Consider the following 26,515-nt stretch of genomic DNA (forward strand, 5'->3'; position numbering starts at 1 on the left):
AGTTACATAATATGTAACTGCACGGAGGAAATATATAACATGTTATGCTATATATGTCCAAATTAAGCTTACCTATGTCTATTTTTCATGGTACAACGGAGTTAAGTTCATTCTTGCCTGTGCAATTAATGTCAGTAGCGTGAAAAAATTATGGCAAATCTAAAAATCAATAGAGGCCAACAGAAGCCCTTTCTATCATAAATGCAATTAATGCAGGTCCAGCTCCACCCAGCAAAATAAAGAATACTGTTCCTATATTAGAGAACAACACTTGTGACTGGAACGAGGCAAACTCAACATTCTTGAATTTCGCCTGGTCAATGGAGTCAACCAGTTTCACTAATCTAGAGTACAAGCCAGACGACGTATTTAAGTCTGCTAATTGCACCGCCAACCAGATCTAGGCTTTGCTTCGTAACAATCGCATATTTCCTCCTTTGTAACAACGTATCGTTGATATGTAGTTTTGTATGGTCTTCTTTTTAGTGGCGAATTTCTTCCAAGGACTCGTCCAGTTGTGGCATCAATTTGATGAGTCCATGCAATAATTGCAGTCTTTTGGCAATACGCCAGTTGTTCGAGAGCGATTGTGCGTGTTACATTGGACATTGAGTATGTGGCAAAGATTTCGTAGTATAAATAATTTGATAAGACTTCAAACTCTGGGAAATCCTTGAGAGAACGATACCAAGAAGTTATATCATTTTCTGAACAGGGGAAGATATTATCGTCCGTTTGGTTGCATAATGACATTCGTGGATGTTTTCGGCGCACTCCATACTCATAAAAACATATTCTGTACAAAAGAACAGTGTCAGGTATCCTAAGTTCGTTGTAACTAAATCTCTTGGTAATATTATGAGACAGAGAACCTGTGACTAATTCGTTTAAGATTAATTGGATGATTTCAGTACATGTATCCTTTCTTTTGGTCAATGGGCAAACATCTACAAAGCGAAACTCATGGTTAATCAGTTCCCCAACTGTCGAAGGAATTTGGGCTGAGAGAGGTGCAACAATATCGTTCGTTACAATACTTCTGTACATACTGCTCAATATAAATATTGCAAAAGTCCTTAGAATTATCAAGCCCCTCCCGGTTATCGATTTAGGGGTGGAATAACTATTATCAAGGAGAATTGCGTAACACGTGAGTATCACACTCCTCGTGGAAGTGAATTTCAAAGCAATGGTCACAAGTATAAAGGAGATGAATAGGTTCACCCACGTCCACTTATCGAATGGGGTCATGTAGCCGGAAAATGTCAAGGATTCCTCCACTGGGGAACAAGTGGCAAACGAAAGGGAAATGTTATGCCAGAAAAACATGTGAAATTCTGGAAGAATTAAAGTCTGGGTGTAATCTGAATATCTTTGCATATCGGAGTAAACCTCCCTTGTTGGATACATGAATTTGATTTTAACGCCGATCACATGTGTTGCTAGGACTTCGAAAGTATTTCTGTTTAGATATGAGTGGACCATTTGAAAAATGATGTTGTTGAAGAGAGCTTCAGGGTTATGAATTAGTAACTCATGGCTTTTTCTTTTTCGCATCAACTCATCTTCTAAGTTCAATCTTCCCCAATTAGGGAAATAACTTATATAAGCCCACTGTAGCCTCTCGGATGTTGGCTTGACTCCTAGTACATTGGCCACGTTCCCTGAAGGAAATGCTCCATTCAGTACACGGCGGCAGAAAATACACAATTGTGCAAACCTTGTTGGTAACACCTCTCTTTCATCCTTCGTGATACGTTCCACAATCAATATGTATTTTAGGTGGTACTTTTCAAATAAAATTGGCGTTTCGAAGAAAACTGTTTCTCTGAGATTGTACAGAATATCAAGACCCGTCGAATTCCATGATATTCCACGACTTTCAGGTTGTAGGTAAAGTAGAGCAACGTTTTTTGCCAATTATTTGCCCAAGTTGAGAAATTCGCAAATTATTTATACTTAAAGAATTGTGTTGCATATCTATTTGAGATTGAGCAATTCATATTGCACAATAATTGCTTCATATCGGTAAAAAATGCGTCGAAATTGATCCCACATTTAGCCAAAGTTTAGAGCGTTACCAAAATGCGAACATTTTATCCCAAACGAGAATTTTTCCTGGAGCAATCCTAGGATTTCTTTGCCCCTGAAAAAATTGGGTCATATAAACATGTTTACACATTCGCAAGTATACAAGGCGGCCTTGTCAAGGCCACAAAATGAACTCATTTGGCTACATTAACACAGTCGAAAGATTTTAATTTTATTTAGTGTAGACAGAGTTGTATTTTGTAATCTATATTATAATTTCGAAACGTCCGTCCCGTGAAATTATCCGTGACATCCGAGCATTCTGATTGGCTGTTGACATTTCGGCTCCACCAAATACGAACTATGATTACGATCATGATTATCATTATCATTATCATTATCATTATCATTATCATTATCATTATCATTATCATTATCATTATCATTATCATTATCATTATCATTATCATTACCATTATGATTATGATTATGAATATGATTACGAATATGATTATCATTATGAATATGAAAAATACACATACACAAATTTCCTTACAAATATAAAAAAAATTTCGTTACCAACATAAAAAAGTTTCCTTAGCAACATAAAAAAATTCCTTAGCAACATAAAAAAAATTCCTGAGCAACATAAAAAAATTCCTTAGTAACGTTGAAAAATTTCTTTAGTAAAATAAAAAAAAATCCATAGCAACATAAAAAAATTCCTTAGCAACATAAAAAACTTCCTTAGCAAAGTTAAACAAATTCATGTGGCCCGTCTTTAGGACGGGCTTATAGGCTAGTGTGTTATAACTTGTAAACCAGTCTTATCGGATTGGGACGGCCTGGAGCACGTATTGAGTCCGGCCTTTTCAAAACTGATGTAAAATATCTAGTCACATTGTATGTATGTTGCTTCAAAGTGCGTCGTAAAATTAAATGACATCTAGGCCTCTATGTATGTCTTTCAAACCGCCGAGTAAATTTTAAAAAATGACACAAATGTTCGGCTCATTTCAATTTCCTTATCAATGATCGTAATTATGATTTGTAACGCAGCTCATAGAGTTAGAATTTTGGTGATAATTCCAAAGTCAGGAGTGTCGGGGTCCCTTTAGAATAAGCATTGAAACCTCATAAAACGGACCCGAAGGAGATCCAGAGTTAAAATTGACGAATTGTAATGTAATTATAACTTTTGATTTGAATACCTATAATTGGTTGAAAGTGGTACTGGTATTAAAGTAACTCAAAGCAGCCTGAACAGCCCAAAATTAAAACTGCGAAATTACTTCGGACGTTGCAAATTTTTTAAATTAAAAAAAAATTCTACCGACTTTAATTAACGAGATAATTTCTTAGGTAAGATAGTGCTGGAATCTCACCAGAAACAACTAAAACAATACTCGGATGAAATCAATTTGAAGCCAAAATACTTTGTAAAGTTTTGAGCAGGAGTTTTTCCAACCCATTACTCATATAATTAGGTAAATATAGTGCTGGTCAAAAAGTCAAAACCATTTGAGGAAATACTATTGTAACAAATGGGAGTCTTCCTTAAAAGCAACTGTAAAGCGTTGTCCTTCTGTTAAGTTTCTCTTCCCAGTTTTTGCTAGGGTATGCTACCCGGGAGTTTGGGGTATTGAGGTTTTGGTGGGTTTCGGGCGATTGTAGGAAAGTACAAACCGCTCATTACATACCGTCGAGAATCACATCCCTGAAAATACCAATATGAAAATTCATTTTTCAAAATTTTCAAAATTTGATATTTTCATGCTATTTCTGAATTTTTAGAAACACAAAAAAAGATAATTTTTTTTAATTAAAAGTTTTTTTTTAATGAATTTTTATATTTTCAGGGATGTAATTCTAAACAAAAATTAGGTTTATTTTTTAAAATTGGGTTAAAATTCGAAAAGTTACAGCGTTTTTTAAAATCCAGATTTTGGCTGAATTGTTTTTTAATTCCGCGAAGGGCGTAAACATGCCCTTCGCATGTTTACGCAGGAAAAGGCAAAAATACGGGTCCACATATTTTTGAGCGTGAACAATTTAAAATTAGTCCGGTGGATATCGGCGATAACCACTTCGCACCTCCTCATTGTTAGACATTTCACGAACTTAATTTTTGGGATTAAATACGTGCCTAGGGTATGTAATGAGCCGCGTTTGTATTAAGCGGGTTTGTAACGAGCAGTTTGTAACGAGCGGTTTGTACTTTCCGCCGACCGTATTGGGCTGCAAATTTGAGCAATACTACCCGCAAAACGCAGGTAAAACCTCGAGGTTTTCTTTACACTGGTGTTTGGTAAATCTTCTCATGCCAAAAATTCGTCTTGGGCATTATGTAAATAGGTTTAAGCTAAATTCCGTTCAATTAACCAGAAATCATGTGTATAAATAGGGCGTTCGAATTCGGAGGTTTTTAAGAAACCGGTTTTCCGATTTTTCGGATTTTTCGAATTGAGGTAAAACCGGTTTTCGAATAATCGAATTTTGGAAAATCGTAGAAAACAGGTGTTCGATTCTTTGAACAAACCGGTTTAAAACCAATTTTAAAAATCGGTTTTATGGCAAATTGTAAAAAGTTTGCATGTACGTAATAATCAAAGAATGCAAAATTAAAATTAAAAGCAAACCTGGGAATATGGGATTACAGCACAATTATATAGTTCTTATCTCAACAACTAGAAACAGTAAACATTAGCTGCAAAAACGGTTTATTTTATTAAAAATCAAAAACCTGTTTTTGAGTGTGTGAAAACCGGTTTTTCACAAAACCGATTTTTAGAAAATTGTAAAACTAGTTTTTGGTTATATTGAAAAACGATTTTTAACATACATTTTCTTCGAAATTTGAAAAAACAATTTTGGATTCCCTACTTATAAACCCCTTGACATTCATTTTCTAATCACGGAGTTCAATTCTCTCTTTTTTTGAAATCAGATGTTACATGAGATTAGAGTTCGTGGAGGTAGGACTGAAATTGTAATTCTATATTTTGTATGACGCATAAACGTTCTCAAACTTGGAATATCCGGCATCGCAAATGAACCACGTCTGCCTTACGTTTTCCCACGCTTAATATGTATTTATCTTACGGCGTGTGATAGGACAATTATATCAAGTGTATAGGACGTACCGGTACGGCCTGGAGCCAGCGCTCCACATAGAAGCATCGTCGGTACGGGCCTGAATGTGTGTATTGCATAAATTATCCTGACATCAAAATCTCTTTTGGTGTCAGGATAAGCGGATATAGTGAAGCACGGAGCTGGTCTACGCATCTGGTATTTTTGTCAATAGAATTATTTATTGTAAGTCATGAATTAGTTAGCTTAACTTACGCGCCGAGAACCATACCAACTGACGGAGTAGTTTTTAAATTTTCATTATTCTATCGAAATTGCATCGTCTGGCTGAGAATGCGATGGTGTGAAGTGTAACCCTCCGATTTGGTTGAAATTTTGAAATTATGTGGTCCATGTCAATACAACAAACGTTTCTTCAGGCACTTTGTGCGATGGTCTGAATCTGCCAAAATATTTAAGTTGAAAGGTATGCAATTTTACCCGGCGGAGGTAGCAAACTCAACTTCCATTCTCTTTCCGTGCAAAAAATGGCATATTCTTCAGCTTTGAACTCAAATACTTTGCCAAATTTTGACCATCGCAATAACTGCCTGAAGAAAAGTTGGTTGTATTGACATGGACCACGTAATTTCAAAATTTCAACCAAATAGGAGGGTTACACTTCACGCCATCCCATTGTGAGATGGATGATAAGTAAAATGTCAGGATTTTATTTGGTTAAAACTTGGCGATGAGAACCACGCCCTCAGGGGGTGTGGTTTTTTAAATTTCGATTAACCTGTAAGAATTGACTTATCGGAACGACAGAAATGATCTATTGCATTTCCGGAGTTTAGTTTTATATTAATCTATTCTTCAAGAGCAACGCACTCAAGGGGTGTGGTTTACAAATTTCTAATGATCTACGTACTGGAATTGCCTGTTAGGGCTTATAAAAATGATATATTGCATTTGAGGGTTTGTTTACATTAATTTATCCCTCGAGAACCATACCCCCGAAGGGTGTGATTGTTAAACTTCAAATTTTGATTCTGTACTAGACTCGTGGGACCAACAAATTCATATTTCAGTTCACCTTGAAGTTTTGAATAAGTAGCTGACTCTTTAAATATAATTTTGAAATTGCAGTTAGGAATTTTTCTAGCTTTGATTATGCACCTCGGCCTTTTAAAAATTAAACATTGACTGCACTTTGGTCTTTTTAGAACTACTTATAACGACGATACGCTATTATACCCTGCCCATCCCTCTTTACGCTACTGATCATGCATTTTAACAAATTGGAAAAGGTTAGGCTTACCGTCTTTAGTGAATTCGAAGCATTCAATATTTATGTATGTATGCATGTAGTTACAAGTAAGAAGTCGTGAAAATCAAAAGTTCAAAAGTGTGACGAATCAATTCGAGTGAAATTGCCTTGAAAGATGTTTAGATATTGTGGTAGATTGTCGTGGGTGTTACAGAGGTTCATTATTGGTGAGTATGCGATCTGTTCGTCTTGTGGCATCGATTTTGACCATATGATAATTTTTGGATGTGGGTATCTGTGATAAATTCGCGCTTGATTTATTCTATCATGGCCAACGGCACATACGTGAATGACAGAATGCTATTGATGATCGTAAAAATTAAAAATATATATCGAGGGAAATAGAGTGGAGAATGGAATGATAGGCTAAAATAGCTAGAAAACTTTGAATATTGGTAACTCTAATTGAATGCAATTTGCAATTAATGGGCAAATTCGTGTATTAGTACAATCCGCTGTAATTACGATGCTTTGCAAAATCTCTGAAGAATCCGTGTCTTTATTTATGTACATTCGTAGCTGTAAACCAGTCTGACTTTGTTTAAGTCTAATTCTGTCCATCGAAATTTCGTCACGTAGGCAAGAACATGTAAGCAGTTATCGACTTACACTGTATAATTTATTAAGATGTTGTAGCTAGTTCTTTAGCGAATCGCATGAGACTTAATATTCTTACATAGGTGGAAAAATTATCATGCGATGGTTCGTGTGATGGTTTTTGCACAACTAAAAATTAGAAAGCCTATATTACACTGTGACCCACAAAACAAGGACACCTATGATTTTTTCAAATTTCTCAAAGACCCTCCAAAATATTTATATGCTTCTTTCAATATTAAGTACTACGGTGCGTGGTAGTCTTGTTGCAAAGTTTCGTCAAAATTGATGCAGGGGCGGAGAAGTTATCTAATAATATGTCAAAATCAGGTGGCTCATAAAACAAGGACAGGTTTGGAATTATTTCCATTCTGGCCAGTTATTTTGTATTTTATCTCACCAGAAACAACTAAAACAATACTCGGATGAAATCAATTTGAAGCCAAAATACTTTGTAAAGTTTTGAGCAGGAGTTTTTCCAACCCATTACTCATTGTGTGGGCCCTTAGTCTTATTTAGTGCTAAATTCTTCGACCAAATATTTATTCCGTGCATTGCCTGTGACACCAAACCACCAGTAAGGGTTTCAACGATGTGGAGCAATATGTCAATGCCCACTATGGCCGTGATGTGGTTCGCCTTAAACAGCAATCTTCAGCAAAAACTGGTCCAACTGGTAGTCGCCGTCCCCATAAATGTGGATCAATGCAATGCGGCTATGCCCCATCCTAAACTGGATTTGACAAATTTCAAATTTTGTTCCATTGAATTACTTTCCTTCTGCAGACTATCGAGCACGCACGCCGGACTTTGTTTACCGTTGATTTCGATGAGAGAAGCTTGAAAACCACTTTAGTCTGGTTTGCAGTCACAAAGGGACTGCTTGAGCGACGGAGAATGATGGATTTTTCTCTGCATCAGCGGAGGCATCCGTCCTTGCTTGTTTATTCCACCGGAAGTGGTCCCTTTGGCCTTGAACGTTACTACGGAATGTCGCCTGACAATTTGGTGCTTTGAAATTTTCGATATACTTCACCGATCTGCAAGTAAAGCTTCTACTTTGCCCCTCCGCCACAAGGCCTGGAGTTTACCCCTCGCCATTGCATACCTGCCGAAGAAAAAGTTTAACTTACACCGACTATAGACCAAAATATCGCAAATATACTGACGATACAAATTCTGGCCCAGAGTCAATTAATTTAGCCCAGTGGAATAATAAACATTTTGTTTTTTAGGATATGTCCTTGTTTTATGGGTCACCTGAATTTTACGTTTTTGTTGATTACCAAGTTGTATGTTTATGAACCAAGATGAAACGTTGCGATAAGACTACTATCCACCGTAGTACTTAATGGCGAACAGAACATAGAAATATTTTGGAGGTCGTTTAAGAAATTGAAAAAAATGATGGGTGTCCTTGTTTTACGGGTCGCAGTGTACATTTGGTATGGATGTTTGTATGTAAGTTACACGATGTCTGAATATCTCCAAACATGTATTTTTTATGTCATCGAAGGATATATTTAGAGTTGGGGAATTGCTCCATTTTGTATAAAGTTTTATGCACGACTTTTCATGTTCACGAATCAAAATAGATTAGTGGAAGCCGTGGTGAACCATAATAGTTAGCACATTCGCACAAGGTAAATAAATACATACATGTATGTATGCATGTACATTTACTAATGCTACATAGAATGTAAGTAAGATCTCTGGTAAACGATGCAAGTCGCTCCACTATCTTTGAATTGAAAGTAAAAATGATCTCGCTGGAAGATATTTTTAGACTGATGGTGATTTTTATTAAACAACTTTGTTTTAAGGTTTTGACAGTACATAGGAGACATTCATACATATGTAATAATATGTGGTCAGAAGTGACCATACAAACTACGCAGAGTTATGCTCAAACGAAGTGTCCCTTCTAATGAGGCATAAAAACAAAAGGACCCTTTTAATCCCTTGTCCTGGGAAAAAGGTTGGAAAATGCTCAGCCCTCATAAAAGTCGACAAACTTAAAAATTGATAAATATGGAAAACTTTGTTAACATGCATATTTTAACATCCTCCCTCAATTTTTAAAGTTCAATATCGGCAGTTCCCACTGGATTTGCCCTAACCGAAATTACAGTTGGCCGGCTTTTCAGAAAAAGGAAAACACAAAGAGTGGCTTGAGCAACTATTATTAGTATGCAAAGGGTTAAGATCCATTCCATTGTTGACCAGGCTGGTTCATTGCTTGTGTGGTAGTGGATTGACCCTCCTTCGTCAGTGGAACCATTGATCATCAGACTGGTCCAGTTGAAACTAGGCTGCAAGTGCCAGTTGGCTTTCATCGTGAATAGTGGGTCGACTACCTCTTGGTGAACAAGGCTGGATTCAGTTCCTGAAAATTCAATATCATTTATTTTAAAATTAGCATTCATTGGAAGGATGAACACGCTAGCAGGGCATTGTTGCAGCTTCCTCTCAATGGTGATATTGGACCCAGGGCAGTAGATATGATATTGTCCATGGTGTAGTTTGATTTGTACAAAATCCCATGGTTCAGCAAGGTTCTTGTCATAACAGTGGTCTATGTCAAAGTGATTGGAGTTCTTTGTTTTCGCTGTTGGCGTGCATCCTCGAGTGGGCGAAACAATTAGGTCGGGGGTTGTAGGCTCCTTAACATTGATGGAGTATACGCAGTCATCTTTCGTAGAAAGGATGGCATTATGGGGTCCCTTGTACTTTAGAACGCAGGTTTCATTCTTCCTTTCAACTTTGAGATCGAAGGAGTCTGCCTCGATGAGTTGCAAATCTTTGTTAATTTCAGTTGCTGTGAAGTCCACATACAGCTTGGTTCTGTCATCTGATATTTCGCACTTTTGAGATTGTGCGAAGCTGACTGGGCAAGCATCACCACAGGGTAACGTGAAATTAAAGAAATCCATTAGTGGTGCGTAAACTTTTCCTCGCCGCCACTGTCTTGTTGCTTCTCTAATTATTTCTCTACCTATCATGAGGCGACTGGTAAGGTAGGCAATTGCGAAATTGGTGTCAATGGATTTTCCCTTGAGTTCGTCGTGATCAAGCTGATGTAGCTGAAGCTGTTCTAGTGTAGCATTTAGGCTAACCTTAAGCTTCTCAATCTCTCTTTCCGATATTTCCACGCGACGTTCCAATTCATCCAGCATCTCTCTTTGTTCCGCTACTGTTCCTTGCAAAGCAGAGATTCTTCCAGTTTGAACAAACGAATTGATTGCTCCACCAACTGATAAGCCGGCTACAAGGACAGTCACACCAATTATTACTCCAACTGCAAGTAATGGGAGGACTCTCTTCACTCTTCGTCCAATCTCTCTGGTATGTCGCGAATTAATATGATCGGAGAATTTTCTTTTAGGGCACATTTTTTCTAGCTCATCCAGGAACATTTCGTCGTATATTTTGTTACATTTCTCGGTTGCATAGGCACTTAAATCCTTATGGAGTAGATCCTGTGTTAAAATTTCGCACGGGTTCATGAATTTGACGAGCAAGTGGACTTGGTTATATCCCGTTGTAACTGGGATTGGACTCTTTTTCCATAGTAAAGGGATCGCATTCTGATGTGTCACCCCACAAGCTTGCGTAATAAACATAAGAAGGATGGTGAGAAGGCTCATCAGTGAGAAGTTGGCTTGGAGGGGACCTCTCTTTAGTTTAGTTGGGTTGTCGTTGCTCTCCTTTGTCTCATTTCTTTCCATACTGAGATCGTGTCTCATCTTGAAATGCTGGGTCTTCAGTAGTGGCTTAGTTAATCCATCTGCAATTTGTTCACTGGTATGTACATATTCAATTGCCAACTGTCCTGTACTAACTAGCTCTCTTGTGTAGTGGTACCGGACATCGATGTGCTTGGATCTTGAGTGCATCTCTGGATTTTTGACCAATTTTATTGCACTCTGGTTGTCAACATGAATTATTGTTGGGGACTCTTGTGGGAATCCTAATTCTTCTAGAAATCGTCGTAACCAAACGGCTTCACGCGCTCCAGAAGCGAGAGATATATATTCACTTTCCATTGATGACATTGAGACAATGGGTTGCTTTTGGCTTGACCATGAAATAACGCTGTCATTTAGCATGAAGACAAAACCTGTTGTAGATTTTCTATCCATCTTGTCGGAAGCATAATCTGCATCTGTATATCCCCTGAGAATCATATCCTCACACGGTTTGTATTTGATTCCGAGTTCCTCGGTGCCTTTTAAATAGCGGAGGACTTGCTTTGCAGCTTTCCAGTGAGTTTCGTCGTATGCGTGCATAAACTGAGACAGGCGGGACACTGCATATGAGATGTCAGGGCGTGTGCACTTGGCTAGGTAAATTAATGATCCAACGAGCTGTCGATACGGAAGGGTCTCGTTTATTGTTGCGGCTGGGACGAGTTCTCCTGCATGAGGTTGCATCGGCACATTCGTCGGGTTGCACTCCAGCATATTGTACTTTTCAAGCAGGTTACGGATGTAAAAAGGTTGTGACAAAAGTAAACCATCATTTCCATCTCTGATTATTTGCATCCCAACATAGGCTGTGGGCTCCATTATCGTTATTTCAAAGTAGGATTTGATTGCATTGATGATCTTCTGCACGGCATTTTTATCTTTTCCAATGACCAGTGAATCATCCACCCATAAGCTGAGATAAGTGATTATTGCATCAACATCTCCAACAAATATACAGGGATCGCAGTAACATGGGTGCAAGTCGAATTTCTCGAGAAATTCGGTGAATGTTTCATTCCAGGTTCTTCCAGCCTGTTTCAATCCATATAAAGCCTTGATCAGGAGGCACACGATGGAGTCATCTCCATTGTGGAAAACCTCAGGTTGTGACATGTTTATGGTCTCCTTTAGAATCCCGTAGAGATAGGCTGTCTGGACATCCAGCTGTGCGATATGCATTTTCTTTGCTGCAGCTATACTTAGTAGAAGTCTTATGGACTCGTACCGAGATACGGCGGAGAATGTCTCAAAATAGTCGACGCCTTCTTTCTGTCTATGCCCTCGTATGACAAGCCGGGCTTTAAATCGATCAATTGTTCCATCCATTTTACGTTTAAGCTTGTATACCCATTTACTGTCAAGTAATCTTGCATTGGCTGGCCTCTTCACGTATTTCCAAGTCCCATTTTTCTTATGACTTTCAATCTCATCTTGCATTGCCTTTATCCATTCTTCCTTCTCTTTGGACTCAACGGCTTCTTTATAAGTTGAAGGTTCTTTGTCTGCATAAATGGCATGAGCTTGATATCTATCTGGTTTCTTAATTTTAGCTCTGTCTCTTAAATTGCGAGTGGTTCCTGATTTTTTACTTGTTTCAGGCTAGACAACACGTGTCGTCCCTTGCGATGGAATGCGAGCCGTGTAGTCTCCTTTTTCAGTTTTAACTTGGACTTCTACCCATTTTCTCGTTGTCAGGTTGTACTGGCTGTGGGTCAACTTGATCAGGCTGTGGGTCCTCGGGATCGTATTTCTCCTCGTCCGTCCATTCTGCATCATCTTGTGCATCATCTTGTGCATCATCTTTTGCATCATCTTTTTCAGATTTGGATTCATCAGGTTCATCTCTTTCTTCTTCGCCATGTATCATTATTGTCGGTTCAAAAGCTTCTTCGTGGAAAGATACATTTTTGCCTCAACCACTTGTCCGGACTCAGGGTCGTAAAGACGATATTTCTTGCTCTCTGATGCGTACCCACACAAGATAAGTCGCTCTCCCTTTGCTCCCCAGACCGTCCTTTTCTGGGCTGGTATATGTGCAAATGCTACGCTACCAAAGACTCTCAAATGACGGAGTGAAGGTTTCTTGCCAAATATTGCTTCAAATGCGGTTATATTTGGACTTTGCTTGTCCAGTATTCGGTTGTGGACGTAGACGGTGGTGGCAACGGCTTCAGCCCATAAAGATTCGGGTGATTTAGCTGCCAGCAGAATAGTTCGAGCACAGTCTTTTAAAGTTCTTATTTCACGTTCGGACCTCCCATTCATTTCTGGATTGTAGCTGACGGTTGTTTCATGAATTATTCCCCGGTCTCTGAAGTATGATGCCAAAGTAGAATTACAGAATTCTCCACCATTGTCTGAATTGCATATCTTGACCTTTCTTCCTGTTTGATTTTCCATAAATTCAATGTAGCATTTGATACGATCCTTGGCTTCGTCTTTGCTCTTGAGAAAATATACAGTGCGGAAGCCAGTAGCATCGTCTTTCAAGAGTAAGAAATATTGAGCTCCTCCCAGGGATGCAACAGGCATTTTTCCGGCGAAGTCCATATGGACCATTTCTCCTGGTTTTATCGTTGCATTTCTTGTTGCGGCTGGAAATGGCTTTCGAGATTGCTTCCCAATCTCACAGTCTTAATCTTCTGTCCCCCATAATTTTATGTGACACGGCCTCCAGATCAATTCCACGAACTGCGTCTTTCTTGATGGAGTCCACCACATAGTTCATATTAATGTGTGTCAAGCGTTGATGCCATAGTTTAGCATTAGTCACGGGATGCATGTATGCAGCAATAATTTGTGAAGTGGGACGAAACTTCATGACATACATATCATTCTTGAACTCGGCAATTGGCCCCTTAAACCGTCCATCCTGATAAAATGTTGCTCCATTCTTGTCACGGACGATGGAGTACCCTTTCTTAGCCATTGATCCCTCAGAAAAAAGGTTGACAGCCCCTTGTATGTACAACACGTTATCTATGGTACATTCCTCCCATATGCCGTTGATGTAAGCGTCAACTGTCACTGTCCCTTTTCCTAGTGCTTGTGTAGCCCTTCTGTCCGTTAGGAAGACTGACTTGGGAGTGTCAAACTCTTCATATCTTGTAAACCATGCCTTATCTCCACAGACATGCTGGTTAGCTCCAGAATCGCTTAGCCACACTTGTTCAGTCACGGGTGCTTGCATGGGGGTTTGTATTGCATTTAGCATGAACGCTTTCCCAGGGCTTCTTTTGGCTTGTGCGGGATTATCTGAAGGTTTATTGCTCTGATTTTGTGGATTACTCCTGCATTCCCTTTTCCAGTGGCCCTTTTTCCCACACCCATGGCAGGTTGTTGCCTTTTTCAACTCTTCAATGCTCTGTTTCTTCTTGCCTTTCTTCTGGTCATGGGTCAAGAATGCCTTTGCTGCATCTTGATTGGTTGCTGCTGGTTTGGATTCCTTCCTCTCCAACTCCTCCTTCTTCAGACGGGCAAGTAGCATTATCATGCTCTGGTCCTTATCCGGAACGCTGTCCCATGCCTTTTTGAAGGCATTATACTCCTCGTCGGGGACACTTGAGACAATCTTTGTGACAATGGATGCTTCAGGCATGACGACTCCCATTTCATTTAGTCTTCTGCCCAGCTCTTCCACCTCTGCAAATGCTTCAATCAATGACTGACTCTTGCCAATTTTGTAATTGAAGAATCTAGCCATGGTATGTTGCTTGTTAAGCGAGCTTGAATCTGAATTGATGCTTTTCAGCTTGTCAAACATTGCTTTTGATGTAACGCAGAGAGTGGGGACAATGATGGATTGTGCTTGTATATCCTTCTTATCCCATGCTGGCTGTTGTGCTTCATCTGCAGGTCGTTGGGTAGTGCCGTTGACCACTTCCCACAGGTCATGTGACTTGAGAAGTAAAGTTATCTGAAGTCTCCACCTCGCGTAATTGGTGTCGTCTAGCTTGACAATGTGCGTAACATCTATTCTTTTGATTGTTGATGTCATCTTGTCGTCGTGGAGTAGGGAAAGCAGAAGCGAAAAACAGAAATAGACTTGTTACCTTCTCTTTGCCTAATAAAGAGCAGTAGAATCGAAAAAGGTCGAGATTTGGTAGACGAGAACTCAGGATTTGGGTAGAGTGGTCGTCCTCAATAAAACTCGTCCTCGGGCGGAAGGTTCAGCTTCGGGTAGAGTCAAAGGGTTGATGTCTCTTGTCCAAACAATGGTCCAATTCACGGAACACTTTTACAGGCTTACTCCGTCCAGACTGGCACTGGGCAGTGGAGACTTACTGCTATTATTAACTGATGAATTGACCTTTTCACTTCACAACAATAACACTGATCTACTTCAGTTTATCAAGTGTTGAACAGGAAACAGTTCTTCTCGTTGTGAGACTTTAACAGACTCTGAGACTGGGGCACTTTTGAGACACTCAATGAGGCAGGTTGAGATGAACAATATGAATCATACAAACTAACGGCTTTGCTACCATGAAAGTAAAAATGATCTCGCTGGAAGATATTTTTAGACTGATGGTGATTTTTATTAAACAACTTGGTTTTAAGGTTTTGACAGTACATAGGAGACATTCATACATATGTAATAATATGTGGTCAGAAGTGACCATACAAACTACGCAGAGTTATGCTCAAACGAAGTGTCCCTTCTAATGAGGCATAAAAACAAAAGGACCCTTTTAATCCCTTGTCCTGGGAAAAAGGTTGGAAAATGCTCAGCCCTCATAAAAGTCGACAAACTTAAAAATTGATAAATATGGAAAACTTTGTTAACATGCATATTTCAACATGAATGACGTCGAACTTGAATTTAACCGGTGACTCTCTTCCAACACACCGAGCTTTTGCTCATTTTTTCTCACTGCCAGTAGATATGGTATTCACCGCACCAGATCTAATGTCCAGTTTTTAAATTCAAATCTTCAAATTTTTACGTGATGCAGGTCTAAACATAATAAATTATTATTATTATAAATTATTATTTAGTAATAAATTATTTAAAGCAAAAATGCTTTTCCAAATCAATAGGATAACTTCAGCGAATTGAGCTGTATATATTAACACATATCAAACTCCAAAAACCTTACCATATAGGAATACACAAAATAACTTGAACGTTACTGACAATTACTTTAAAATCTATTTTTGGACTAGAATTACAAGGATTTTAAATCTCTCAATACTTCATCAGTCGAGTTGTTTTTCGATCAATTTTTTTGAAGTATTACAATTGCAAACATTTTTCACAACTAATGATGTTATGACATACATCTGCACCTTTGAAGGGAGAATTTCCAATAACGTTATCTTGCTATAAATTTGTCTTAATGAAATACGATACAATCTATCCTAACCCACCTGTCTGCATAATTCCAAATAGTAATACAGTATTTATCATTTACACCAATAGAAACATAGTATTACTTCTAGCTCTTTGACTATATGCATATCACTCGAATATTATGTTTGCGAGGGGCCAAAATTGTGTATGGGCAGGCGGAGCAAGGACGCCTGTGGCACATACATGTTCAGTCATTTATTTAGTGCTGAATGAAGAAATTATTCATTCAATATTCAAAATTAGAATTAATATGGAATTAATATTTTATTTTGATTTTTGAATAAATGATTATTGAGTGAATATATATTCAATTTGTGTGAATGAATATTTTTTGCATCCTTCATATTTAACTCAATACACGGGAAGTTGAGAAATTCATAATACTGTGAAGTTTGAATAACATGAATAATGAAAGAACTGTGAATAATGAAAACAGGTTGACAAGTAATGAATATTTTTTTTACAAATAAGGAATGAATATTTTTTAAGAAAATTTGGTATGGACAAAAATCAGGGTAGTGCAGCTTTCAAAGGGGTGGAGGTATTTGGTAAGCTGGAAAGTACTTGGAAAATCTATTAGGAACTGATCTTTAAGGATTTTGTGTTCCAATGTAGCTTCACTCAGGGAGGATGTTGTGGTAATAAAATAAATCACGATGGAAATAGAGGAAAATTTAATAAACAACATTGTAATTGAGTAATAACTGAATCTGTGCACAAAATGTGGATACAAGACTTATGAGGGGACGTTCGTTGAGAAGCTCTAAGTGGGAGCAACTTAAACGATTTTGCTATCTACATACATATATGTATGTATGTAAATATTGTTAAATTCAAGAAACCTGATGAATATTTACACTGGTTTGAAGATCTGAATGGAGTACTCCATCCGGTCTCAATATCAAGATATGTTCCATTTGTTGCTTAAAGGCAAGGTGAACTTAACAAAATACTGGCTACGTGAAGATAACTACGTGTGTAAGGTAAGGTATTTGGTAGCAAATTTAAAGTATTAACTTTGTACAAAGCAACATGTCATTATTCACCAACTTGTATTTCTTTAAAATTATACCCAAGAGTATACTTAAGAGTATACTTCAGAGGAGTAGTTGTCTACCACTCCCGTTCAGATTTTGATGCCATTTGGATATTTTGTGTTGTTGCTTGTCAGGTACTATTAAAAAAATAAAAATTTCAAAAAGCTTATTTTGATATCCGTTCCGATGAAGCAACTATGTATCTAGAGGATCAAGAATAAGCAAAAATTATCAAACTCGGAGCAAAATTAAATTTTTTGCGTTGGTTTCAATCAAGTTTAGATTGTGTTTGGTGTACATTTGAATGGGTGTGCCATGCGCAAATTGGGCTATGGGGTAAAGTCCTTTGGCGGTTTTTGTTCACTCATGGGGTACTACAAAATATCCTACGGGAATCAAATTCTGGGAGGGAGTGGTAGACAACTATTCCCCCTTAGGCAAGCTAAATTGGAACATATTTCCCTCCAAGCTTAGGGTTTGTATGTAAGGGTCCCCTTCCGGTGTAATTACCTATTGTGAAATGCATAATAATAATTTTTTTATTTATGCCAATTTCCTGTAGCCTTTATTGCTTGCAAAACTTTTCTCTTTTCCTATGAATACATAAGAACTACCAGCATAAACTAGATAGCTACATATGTAGAAAGCATTATTCAGACCGGCTCACGGAATTTAAAGAATATTAGAAATTGTTATAGTTTATTACGTTTTTAACGAACCAGTAGAATGAATGTTTATATTTTAAAATTTATATAACTTCAGTACGCTTTTACACCTCACGCGGATTCGCCTATGTTCCCACTTCAAAAAACTTCGAATATTCTCAAATTATGTTTCTCAAATTTCACAAGTGTTTCAGAATAGCAAGAATTATATAACAATGAAGTCGGGCCCATAGCTGAGTGGTTAGGGCATCCATCTCTTACCGCAGAGGACCCTGGTTCGAAATTGGGTGGTGGATGGAGTTTTTGGTAAATCAACATCAGTGTACTGGATAGTTGTCTACTTGAGGATAGTCCGTGCCTGAATAAGGCTAAAGACTCGTACGGTACATGCTAATGAGTGATACGTGTTTTCTCCAACCCAGTGATTTGCATTCGCGCTACTGATATGATAAGTAGTATTATGCAATTATAACTGTCCAAATGGAACCTATTCCAACCTACCTAGTTAACATCTACCTGTCCTACCTATCCTGCCTAGATGTAAGAGCCATGAGCTAATACGCGTACGTTAAACCCCACCTGTTTTTTATATTACGATAAGAAAATTAATTAACCGAAATAAAAGGATTCAGTCAGCCAGGACAAGCAATTTTATGGTTAACTTTTAATGTGACCATCCAATCAAAGCTTGCAAGGTTCTGAAATAGAATTGTACTCGTTCCAACAAGAACACAACGATTGCCACACTTATTAAAATACTACAAACATAAAGCAGCGACAATAATTGAACCGTAAATCCAGACGAATTAATTGTAAATGTCCCTTTATAAAATTTCTCAACCCTAGAAGCATTACCAATGTGCCAATTCCAATACAATACTTTATAATTTAGTCAATAATCTAATTAAATTATCGATTAAATTATAAAGTCTGATATTAAAAATACATATTTTGTATATCACAATTTCAGTCTTGGGACAAGGTCACGGATGCGATGATGACTACCAGGAGGACGAGAATAGAACAGAATGCCCCGGATCTAATCAAGATACTGTTGAAGAAACTTGTCACCAATTAAATTGCACATGGTGTCCAACGGGTACGTATGTATAATGTTATATTGTTTTAAATTTATTGCTTCATGTGCTACTTATTAAGGGGTGAAAGTGCTTTAAGATTTTTATGTCTGTCCGTCTGTCCGTTGGTCCGATAACTTTTGAACAAAAAGACATAAAGACTTGAAATTATAAACGTAAGCTCCTAATATCAAAGGACAGGACGAGGTCGACGATGGACACTGTAGGTCACACCCATCAAGGTCGAAAGGTCGTGATTCACGACCTTTCAAAAATATCAAATTCGCCCCTCGAGTTCAAATTAGCGCATTATAAAAAACAAAAGTACGGGTATACTTACTTATTTTATGTGGTGAAGAAACTAAAACTAGTCCACGCCCTGTATATATACAGGGCGTGGACAAATTTTCGTATCCTTCCCACACTGTTAGTATGGTAGGGATACGAACGCGGGAATCAAATTTTGCCTGAGGTTGTATGCTGAGAACTATATATAGTTCTCAGCATACAATTTGATTCCCGCGTTCGTATCCCTACCATACTAACAGTGTGGGAAGGATACGAGCACGTGATGGTCGAGGTTTCATGCTGACCATATTAAATCTGAGTTTTACACGTGAAAGACGTGCATTGTTAGTACAAAATGCAAATTTATGTAGGATTATATAGCGCCGACGGTGCGAGTACGTGGGGGCGCAATTATGGTTTTGCCTAGGGCGCCACAGTGCCTAGAACGGGGCCTGGTCGTGAAATGTAATTCAAATGTCAAATTGCATATATACATCAATTTGAACTGAAATTTAACCGGGAATTCAATGATAACCTCCATTTTGACCTCAAAGGTCATAATGGTCACAGGAAAGTCATCAACTATTAAATTTGATGGATATGTCACAATTGTTGAAAACACGTCAGACATGTCAATTTTAACAGATTTTGAACGGGCAAATACAATATAAATATGTATTTATGTAGTGTTCATTTTGACGGATAGCACACTGCTTTCACCCCTTGGTTATATTCGTTGTAACGGTTTATTAATCCTATATTACCATTATCCAGTTCCTGGCACATCACCTTACCCATCGTGCTACGTTTCTAAAGCTGGGGTGGGCTACATAATGGTTGGCGAACCAATTAATTCACCTGGCGGAGTCAGAGTCGAACTCCAACGTCAAGGAGGTAGAAGACGTCGGTGGGACAGTGAAGCTGAAAATTTAGTTCTGGAAGCTGAATATCAATCCAATGGGCGATTACGAATCAAGGTAATTGCTTTTCAGTTAATGGAATTACAGTCTTAGAAAAGTGGTAATAAGTAAAAACAAACCGGTATCGTGAGACTGGAGTTTGTTTATGAGTCTACCACGCTTGGTAATAAAATTAATATAATTTTGTATACGTTTGGTAAAAATGTTTTGAGATTGACGGCCAGTTTAGCGAAAACCAATTTGGCGAAAAATTTATTTTCCGCAAATGTGGTACAAAATTGTCATGAAGGTGCCAAATGTGCGAAATAATTGTCACATTTGGCGAATTCGGTAAACTCGTAAAATTATATTTGGCTAAATTTTCGCCAAAAGGTACTTTGAAAACATTCAGCTTAAAGGGAAATGCACGAAATTCGTTTTTTCCCAAATGGGATTTTGGATAGCGAAATTTTTTCGCCAGAAGTGTTTTCGCCAAACTGACTGACTGACTATCAGTTTTGCACAGCCCAGTATTAAATATCTACTAACCCGTATTAAATCATTACCAAAATCATTACTTTCGCGTGTTTGCACTGGATTTTTTTACAGTGTAGTTATTTTATAGAACAAATGCAATAATTTAGGTTTCCTTGTTTCAGATAACTCCACCCACAGGGCCACCCCGGTTTGAAGTACCACTTGACATCTTACCACCTGCCGAAGGAAACGAAAACCCATTGTACCAACTCCAGTTCGAAAACTCGCCTTTATTTTCTTTCAAGGTCAGTCGGAAGGCGACAGGAACGGTGCTTTTTGACACGACAATTGGCCAAAACAATTTCATTTATGCCGATCAATACCTCACTTTGAGTTGGCAACTACCCAGTGAAAACGTTTATGGAATTGGAGAAAACGAGCAAACGAGCTTCCGACATGACTTTTCTGCAAATAAAATATATCCTCTATGGGCGCAGGATCACACCCCTGAAGTATTTAATAACGAATACATATGTTTACGTTGATAATATGATTCAAACGTGTCACGTGTACTGTATATTTAGGGCACCGTAAACATTTATGGAGTACAACCATACTACACGGTTTTGGGTATATACATGCATTGCGTATAAAATCTATTTAACCTCTTTTAGACCAAATTCGTCATATGTATGGCATATTTCAAAATATGTATCTACATACGTCCTTAAGAGACCAAATACGTCATATCACGTATCGAAAAAAACAAATTTTCTCAAAATCCGAATGTTCCTTTGGTATTTTGTGGAAAATTCGATGGAAACAAGTTAACTTTTTTTCTTCAGAAATTTTGGAATTTTCCCTATACCGAACAATGTTAAAAAGTGGATTTTTCGTGATTTTCGGCGAAAAACTTCAAAGTTGGAAAATGTTTGAAATAAATAGGTGTTTTATAGAATAATGGCAATTTAATTGGTTGTTACCAAATGTAGTTATGAATTTAAAATCACAGGAGAATTTTTTGTTAAGAATTATGGTCTCAAGGGGGTTAATACATAACTTGCTTAAATTTGCCAAGTTGAAACACTTTATTTGTTAGAATCGGATGGAAATGCACATTCCGTGGCTTTGATCAACGCTAACGCCCAAGAGTTCACAATGCGTCCTGGAGGCTCGATTAGTTATGTTACAATTGGTGGGGTGTTGGATATCTTGTTCTTTCTTGGCCCCACCCCTGAAAATACGGCGCAGCAATATACAGAGGTACTTATACTGAACGAGTAATTTTAGAATGTCGGAAGTGTCTGATTCGTTCAAATGAGTAAAATTTACTCAAGGTTGGGTAGTAAAGAGGATGACACAACTAACAAGATGGAAGAGGCAAAATTAGGCCGTCATACTCCTTTTTACCAACCTTGAGGAAATTTTACTCATTTTGATTTAGAGTGTAATTATTGAAATATTTTGGATCCCATATGAATAGACTGTCGGCCGTTCAACAATGCCTCCATACTGGGGACTAGGTATATGTATATACTGTAGCTTGTTACTTAAAATGACTTTCAACAAATTTGTTCTAATTTATAAAATAGGTTTTCAGTTAAGCCGTTACGGATACAATTCAATAGAAAACATGAGATCAGCAGTGGATCGAACTGAGCATTATGATATTCCTCACGTAAACGACAAACAGCACTTGCCTTCATTTTTCTATCCTGAAAATTTACGAAAATCAGTATACCTAGTCAGTCACTAAATTCTTTGATAAAAGTTTCTTAGTATAGGACAATAACGGGTAAGTATTTTTATTTAAAATTTTCCACGTGGATGCCTAAACTATCTGTATATATTACAAAAATACTAAGTTTCAAAATTTCATCTCCTGGAGTACACACACTTAAGAAATCTGATGGGCGGCCGTTCGCTTGGAGCACGCGCGGTCTCCAGTGGAAACTTGTTACAACCGTCGAGTAAAAAATTTTGAGAACTTCTGCACCATTGTATGTTTTAGAGCAGGCGATAGTCTCAATTTTAAGCCCCAAGTCATAATCCAGGGGAGGTAGTCAATTGTAATTTGCGCAAGGCGTAAGCATAGATTTTGAATTAAAATTTATGCTTACGCCTTCCGCAAATTACAATTGAATACCTCCCCAGATGATTAAGGTCTGCTATTGCCGAAGGAATTCTTGTGGCAAAAAAAATGGTCGAAATGAGCTCATAGCCAATTTTTGACAACTTTTGCTTGATATGGCTGAGCTGTGACGTTTTATGAAATTCATTTTCTACTTTTCCATAGGCCAGACTTCAAGGGTTTTACGATACGTTTTGCAACTTTGGTAATGTAACTCTTGACTTGGACTGTAAACCTTTCTGGAGAAAAACAGTGTTTCGCTTTCTCCAGCAAATGAATTCCAATCCGAACCATCACAGACTTAGGGGGATGAGATCTTCGGCATTTTCTTATTGCAAGAGGTATGTGTGATTTTTGCTTAGTGCAAATTCTTTAATTTCCTTGTTAAATTTACGCAAGGCTTGGGATAAGTTTCCACTGGGAACCGTGCGTAATCCGAGCGATCAGTTTACCATCACATTTTGTAAGTGCGTGTACTCCAGAAGACGAAATTTTGAAACTTAGTATTTTTGTAATATATGTATATCTAGTTTAGGCATCCACGTGTAAATTTTTAAATAAAAATACTTACCCGCTATTTTTCTATACCAAAAAATTTTTATCAACGAATTTAGTGACTGACTAGGTATACTGATTTTCGCAAATTTTCAAATTCTGTATATACAGAATAAAAAAAATAATTGTAGTTACTTAAATTCTAGGACGTTCAATACGCCGAAATGGATATTATGGTAATTTATTAACAAACATTTGTACATAGTTTCAAACAATTTTTTTAATGATGAATATTTACTTCATCAAACTCTATTGCTTATCATGATATCATAGGATCGTGGACTTGTTTTCACATATTCCGAAGGTAACTTCCCAGGTCTTCCAGAATATGTTAGAGAGCTCAAAAGTAAAGGGATAAAATTCGTGACGATATTGGTATGTCAACTTACAATATTTATTTATTTCGCGTTGGCGCGTAATCTCACTATACCCCTCTCCAATGTCTTCAAATGCAATATGTAAAATTGTTTAAACTGTATGAGTTTCAAAAATTAGCAAATTCATTTGTGAAAAAATTGCAAACCAAATTGCTAATTTTGTTTAAACTCGACTTGTTTGTAGTACCAAAAATTAGCTTTAGATTAAGATATCAAAAGCTACATTTATCTCAAGACTTATGGAGTTGATTCAATTTTATAAATTGCCCTTTGAAGACATTGGGGATAGATAGTGAGATTACGCCCCAATGCGTCACCCATGTGGACCTTAAGATAAACGCACGCTTACTAAATTTAACTGACAGCTATTGTTATCCGAGATACAATTAATTATAATTCTATGCATACATACATATATCTATACGCAAATATTTAGAACCCAGCTATAAGCATTGGTGAACCGGCCGGGTCATACGAGCCTTTCGAACTGGGTCAGACAATGGACGTTTGGGTAAAACGAGCGGATGGTTCCCCTGAAGAAGGGAAGGTACTCATCATGATTTAATTTGTAATCTTCAGAAATATTTATGTAATTTATCCCAAAATGTGAAGGGACTTCCTAACGCTCCAACTTATTTCCCGGACTATTCTAAACAATCCACAAAGTAAGTGCCTCCGCATTTGTGCATAATTTATAAAATCACAATCATACATGCTCACATTCATTCATTTAATAATCAATGAACAAATTATGCATTCAATATTCAAAACTTGAATGCATATTGAATGGATATTTTATTCTAATTTCTGAATAAATGAATATTGAGTGAATGTCTATTCAATTCGTGTGAACGAATAATGAATGAGTGAATATTTTTGTCATCATTTTTAACTCAATGCTTAGAGAAAGTTGAGAAATTCATTTAATATTGTGAATTTTGAATAACAAGAATAATGAAGGAAAGGAATTGTGAACAATGAATAAATGCTGAATAATTAGTGAATATATTTTTTACAACTTATGAAAGAGTGAATTAGGAATAAATATTTTTTCTCAAGGTTTTGAATGAATGAATTTTGAATAAATAACTATTTTTTGAGCATGTGTGATCACAATTATTTGATTATTGTGTTCACTTATAAAGTCTAATTTTAATTTTGTAGAGATTGGTGGATCTATTTAATTAAAAAGTTTCACGAACTCCTTGAATATGATGGCCTTGGGATCGACATGAATGAACCAGCTAATTTTCGTATTGATAATAATGCATGCGAGTCGAATAATTGGAACAGTCCGCCATACCTTCCACGTAAACTAAATATTACCGATAGTTTTTTCAACAACTAACCTATAACATACATAGATAATAGTGTTTCTTAATTATTAGCAGATTAACATAGCCTAACCTAATCAAAAAAATTCCTTAGTAACGTAAACAAATTCCTTAATAATATAAAACAATCCTTAGCAAAGCCGAAAATATCCTTAGAAACATTTAAAAAGTTCCCTAGAAACGTCAAAAAGTTCCTTAGCAGCCATAACAAATTCCTTAGCCGCGTTAATAAATCCCTTAGCAACGTTAAAAAATTTCGTGTGGCCCGTCTTTAGGACGGACTTATAGGCTAGTATAATATAAATAATAGTGTTTCTAAATTATTAGCAATTTCTGGAAGAAGTTTGTGGTCTTTCACCCTTTGCGCTGACAGTGTACAACAAGCTGGGAAGCATTATGACGTCCATTCCTTGTATGGCTGGTTCCAATGTAATAAACTAGTATTGCCCTTTTCTGCTAGAGGGCGTTTTTTCTAATATTTTGTTGTTAAAACGTTTCAGCCGAGCCAACGACGAGGTTACATCAAAAATGATTAAAAGCAAGATTTACCAAATTTTAATAGAGCACGTAATAAATAATCGTTAATCTTATTACAGGGGTACAACTGAAGGGACAGGCAAAAGAAGTTTGGTACTTACGCGCTCAACGTTTCTAGGTTCTGGACGTTGGGCAGGTATTCAGAAATACATAATTTCAAAGAAACATTACGAAAATATTTATTAGAAGGCAACCACTCACAATGGAGATATCCCTTCGTATGCTCACAGATTTGGACGAAACTAGCGTCAATCGATCACAAATATAATTAGCATGAAATTTGCAAATGGCACTATCTCCCAATGCGCAGGTTTGGTGAAGATATTTGCATCCAAATCGGGAAAAATGCGCAGCAAGTTTGGACAACAACAATTTGCCAGCCCTGGGAGTGCGTTTTCCCCTCGTTTTATGCAAATATTTCCGCTAAACTTGAGCATTGGCAGATAACTCCATTTGAAAATTTCATATGAAATAAATTTGTGATCGATTGAGGCTAGTTTGGTCCAAATCTGTGAGCATACGTTGGGGGATTCCCATTATCAGTGTTTGATATATTTTGGATATTTTCCTAGGCCATTGGCTCGGCGACAACTTTTCTCGCTGGTCTAACCTACATTATTCAATTATTGGGATGCTACAATACAATTTATTCGGGATACCCTTATGTGGCTCAAATATTTGTGGTTTTATTGATAATTCCACTCCAGAACTGTGTCAAAGATGGTCACAGCTGGGAGCATTCTATCCACTCTCACGTAACCACAATGGAATATTCAACATAGACCAAGATCCCGGTGCGTTTGGGCCAGAAATTGCGAATTCCACAAGAACCGCTCTACGAATCAGATATAATCTGCTCCCCTATTTGTATACATTGTTCCATTTACACCAGACTCGAGGTGATACTGTAATCGAGATGGTTTAGCTATTACGATGGAATGGAGGTTCCCACGCCAGGACAGACCCTGGTATTAGCAGCACCTTTGGATTATATTCCACTGCATGTG

The 26,515-nt window shown here is 37.4% G+C and overlaps 1 protein-coding gene across 1 annotated transcript; it reads left to right on the forward strand.

Annotated features, from left to right (window-relative positions):
- The first annotated feature begins 20,031 nt into the window (after positions 1 to 20,031).
- LOC110862883 (maltase-glucoamylase, intestinal) lies at positions 20,032 to 25,626 on the forward strand. The gene is made up of 13 exons (XM_022112091.1): positions 20,032 to 20,175; positions 20,757 to 21,086; positions 21,159 to 21,204; positions 21,674 to 21,837; positions 22,058 to 22,097; positions 22,167 to 22,252; positions 23,407 to 23,436; positions 23,534 to 23,635; positions 24,074 to 24,184; positions 24,250 to 24,302; positions 24,802 to 24,947; positions 25,299 to 25,400; positions 25,568 to 25,626. Exons 1-13 carry the CDS (start codon positions 20,032 to 20,034, stop codon positions 25,624 to 25,626), a joined length of 1,413 nt encoding a protein of 470 aa, XP_021967783.1.
- Positions 25,627 to 26,515: the final 889 nt, after the last annotated feature.

This window comes from Folsomia candida, unplaced genomic scaffold, assembly GCF_002217175.1.
Source record: "Folsomia candida strain VU population unplaced genomic scaffold, ASM221717v1 Fcan01_Sc075, whole genome shotgun sequence".
Classification (NCBI taxonomy): Eukaryota; Metazoa; Arthropoda; class Collembola; order Entomobryomorpha; family Isotomidae; genus Folsomia; species Folsomia candida.

Coding starts and splice junctions, on each gene's coding strand:
- LOC110862883 (XM_022112091.1), top strand. CDS start 20,032: ATGGTTGGCGAACCAATTAATTCACCTGGCGGAGTCAGAGTCGAACTC. Junction 22,098..22,166: donor GCCTCCATACTGGGGACTAG/GTATATGTATAT, acceptor TTTATAAAATAG/GTTTTCAGTTAAGCCGTTAC. Junction 22,253..23,406: donor AGCATTATGATATTCCTCAC/GTAAACGACAAA, acceptor CTTAAATTCTAG/GACGTTCAATACGCCGAAAT.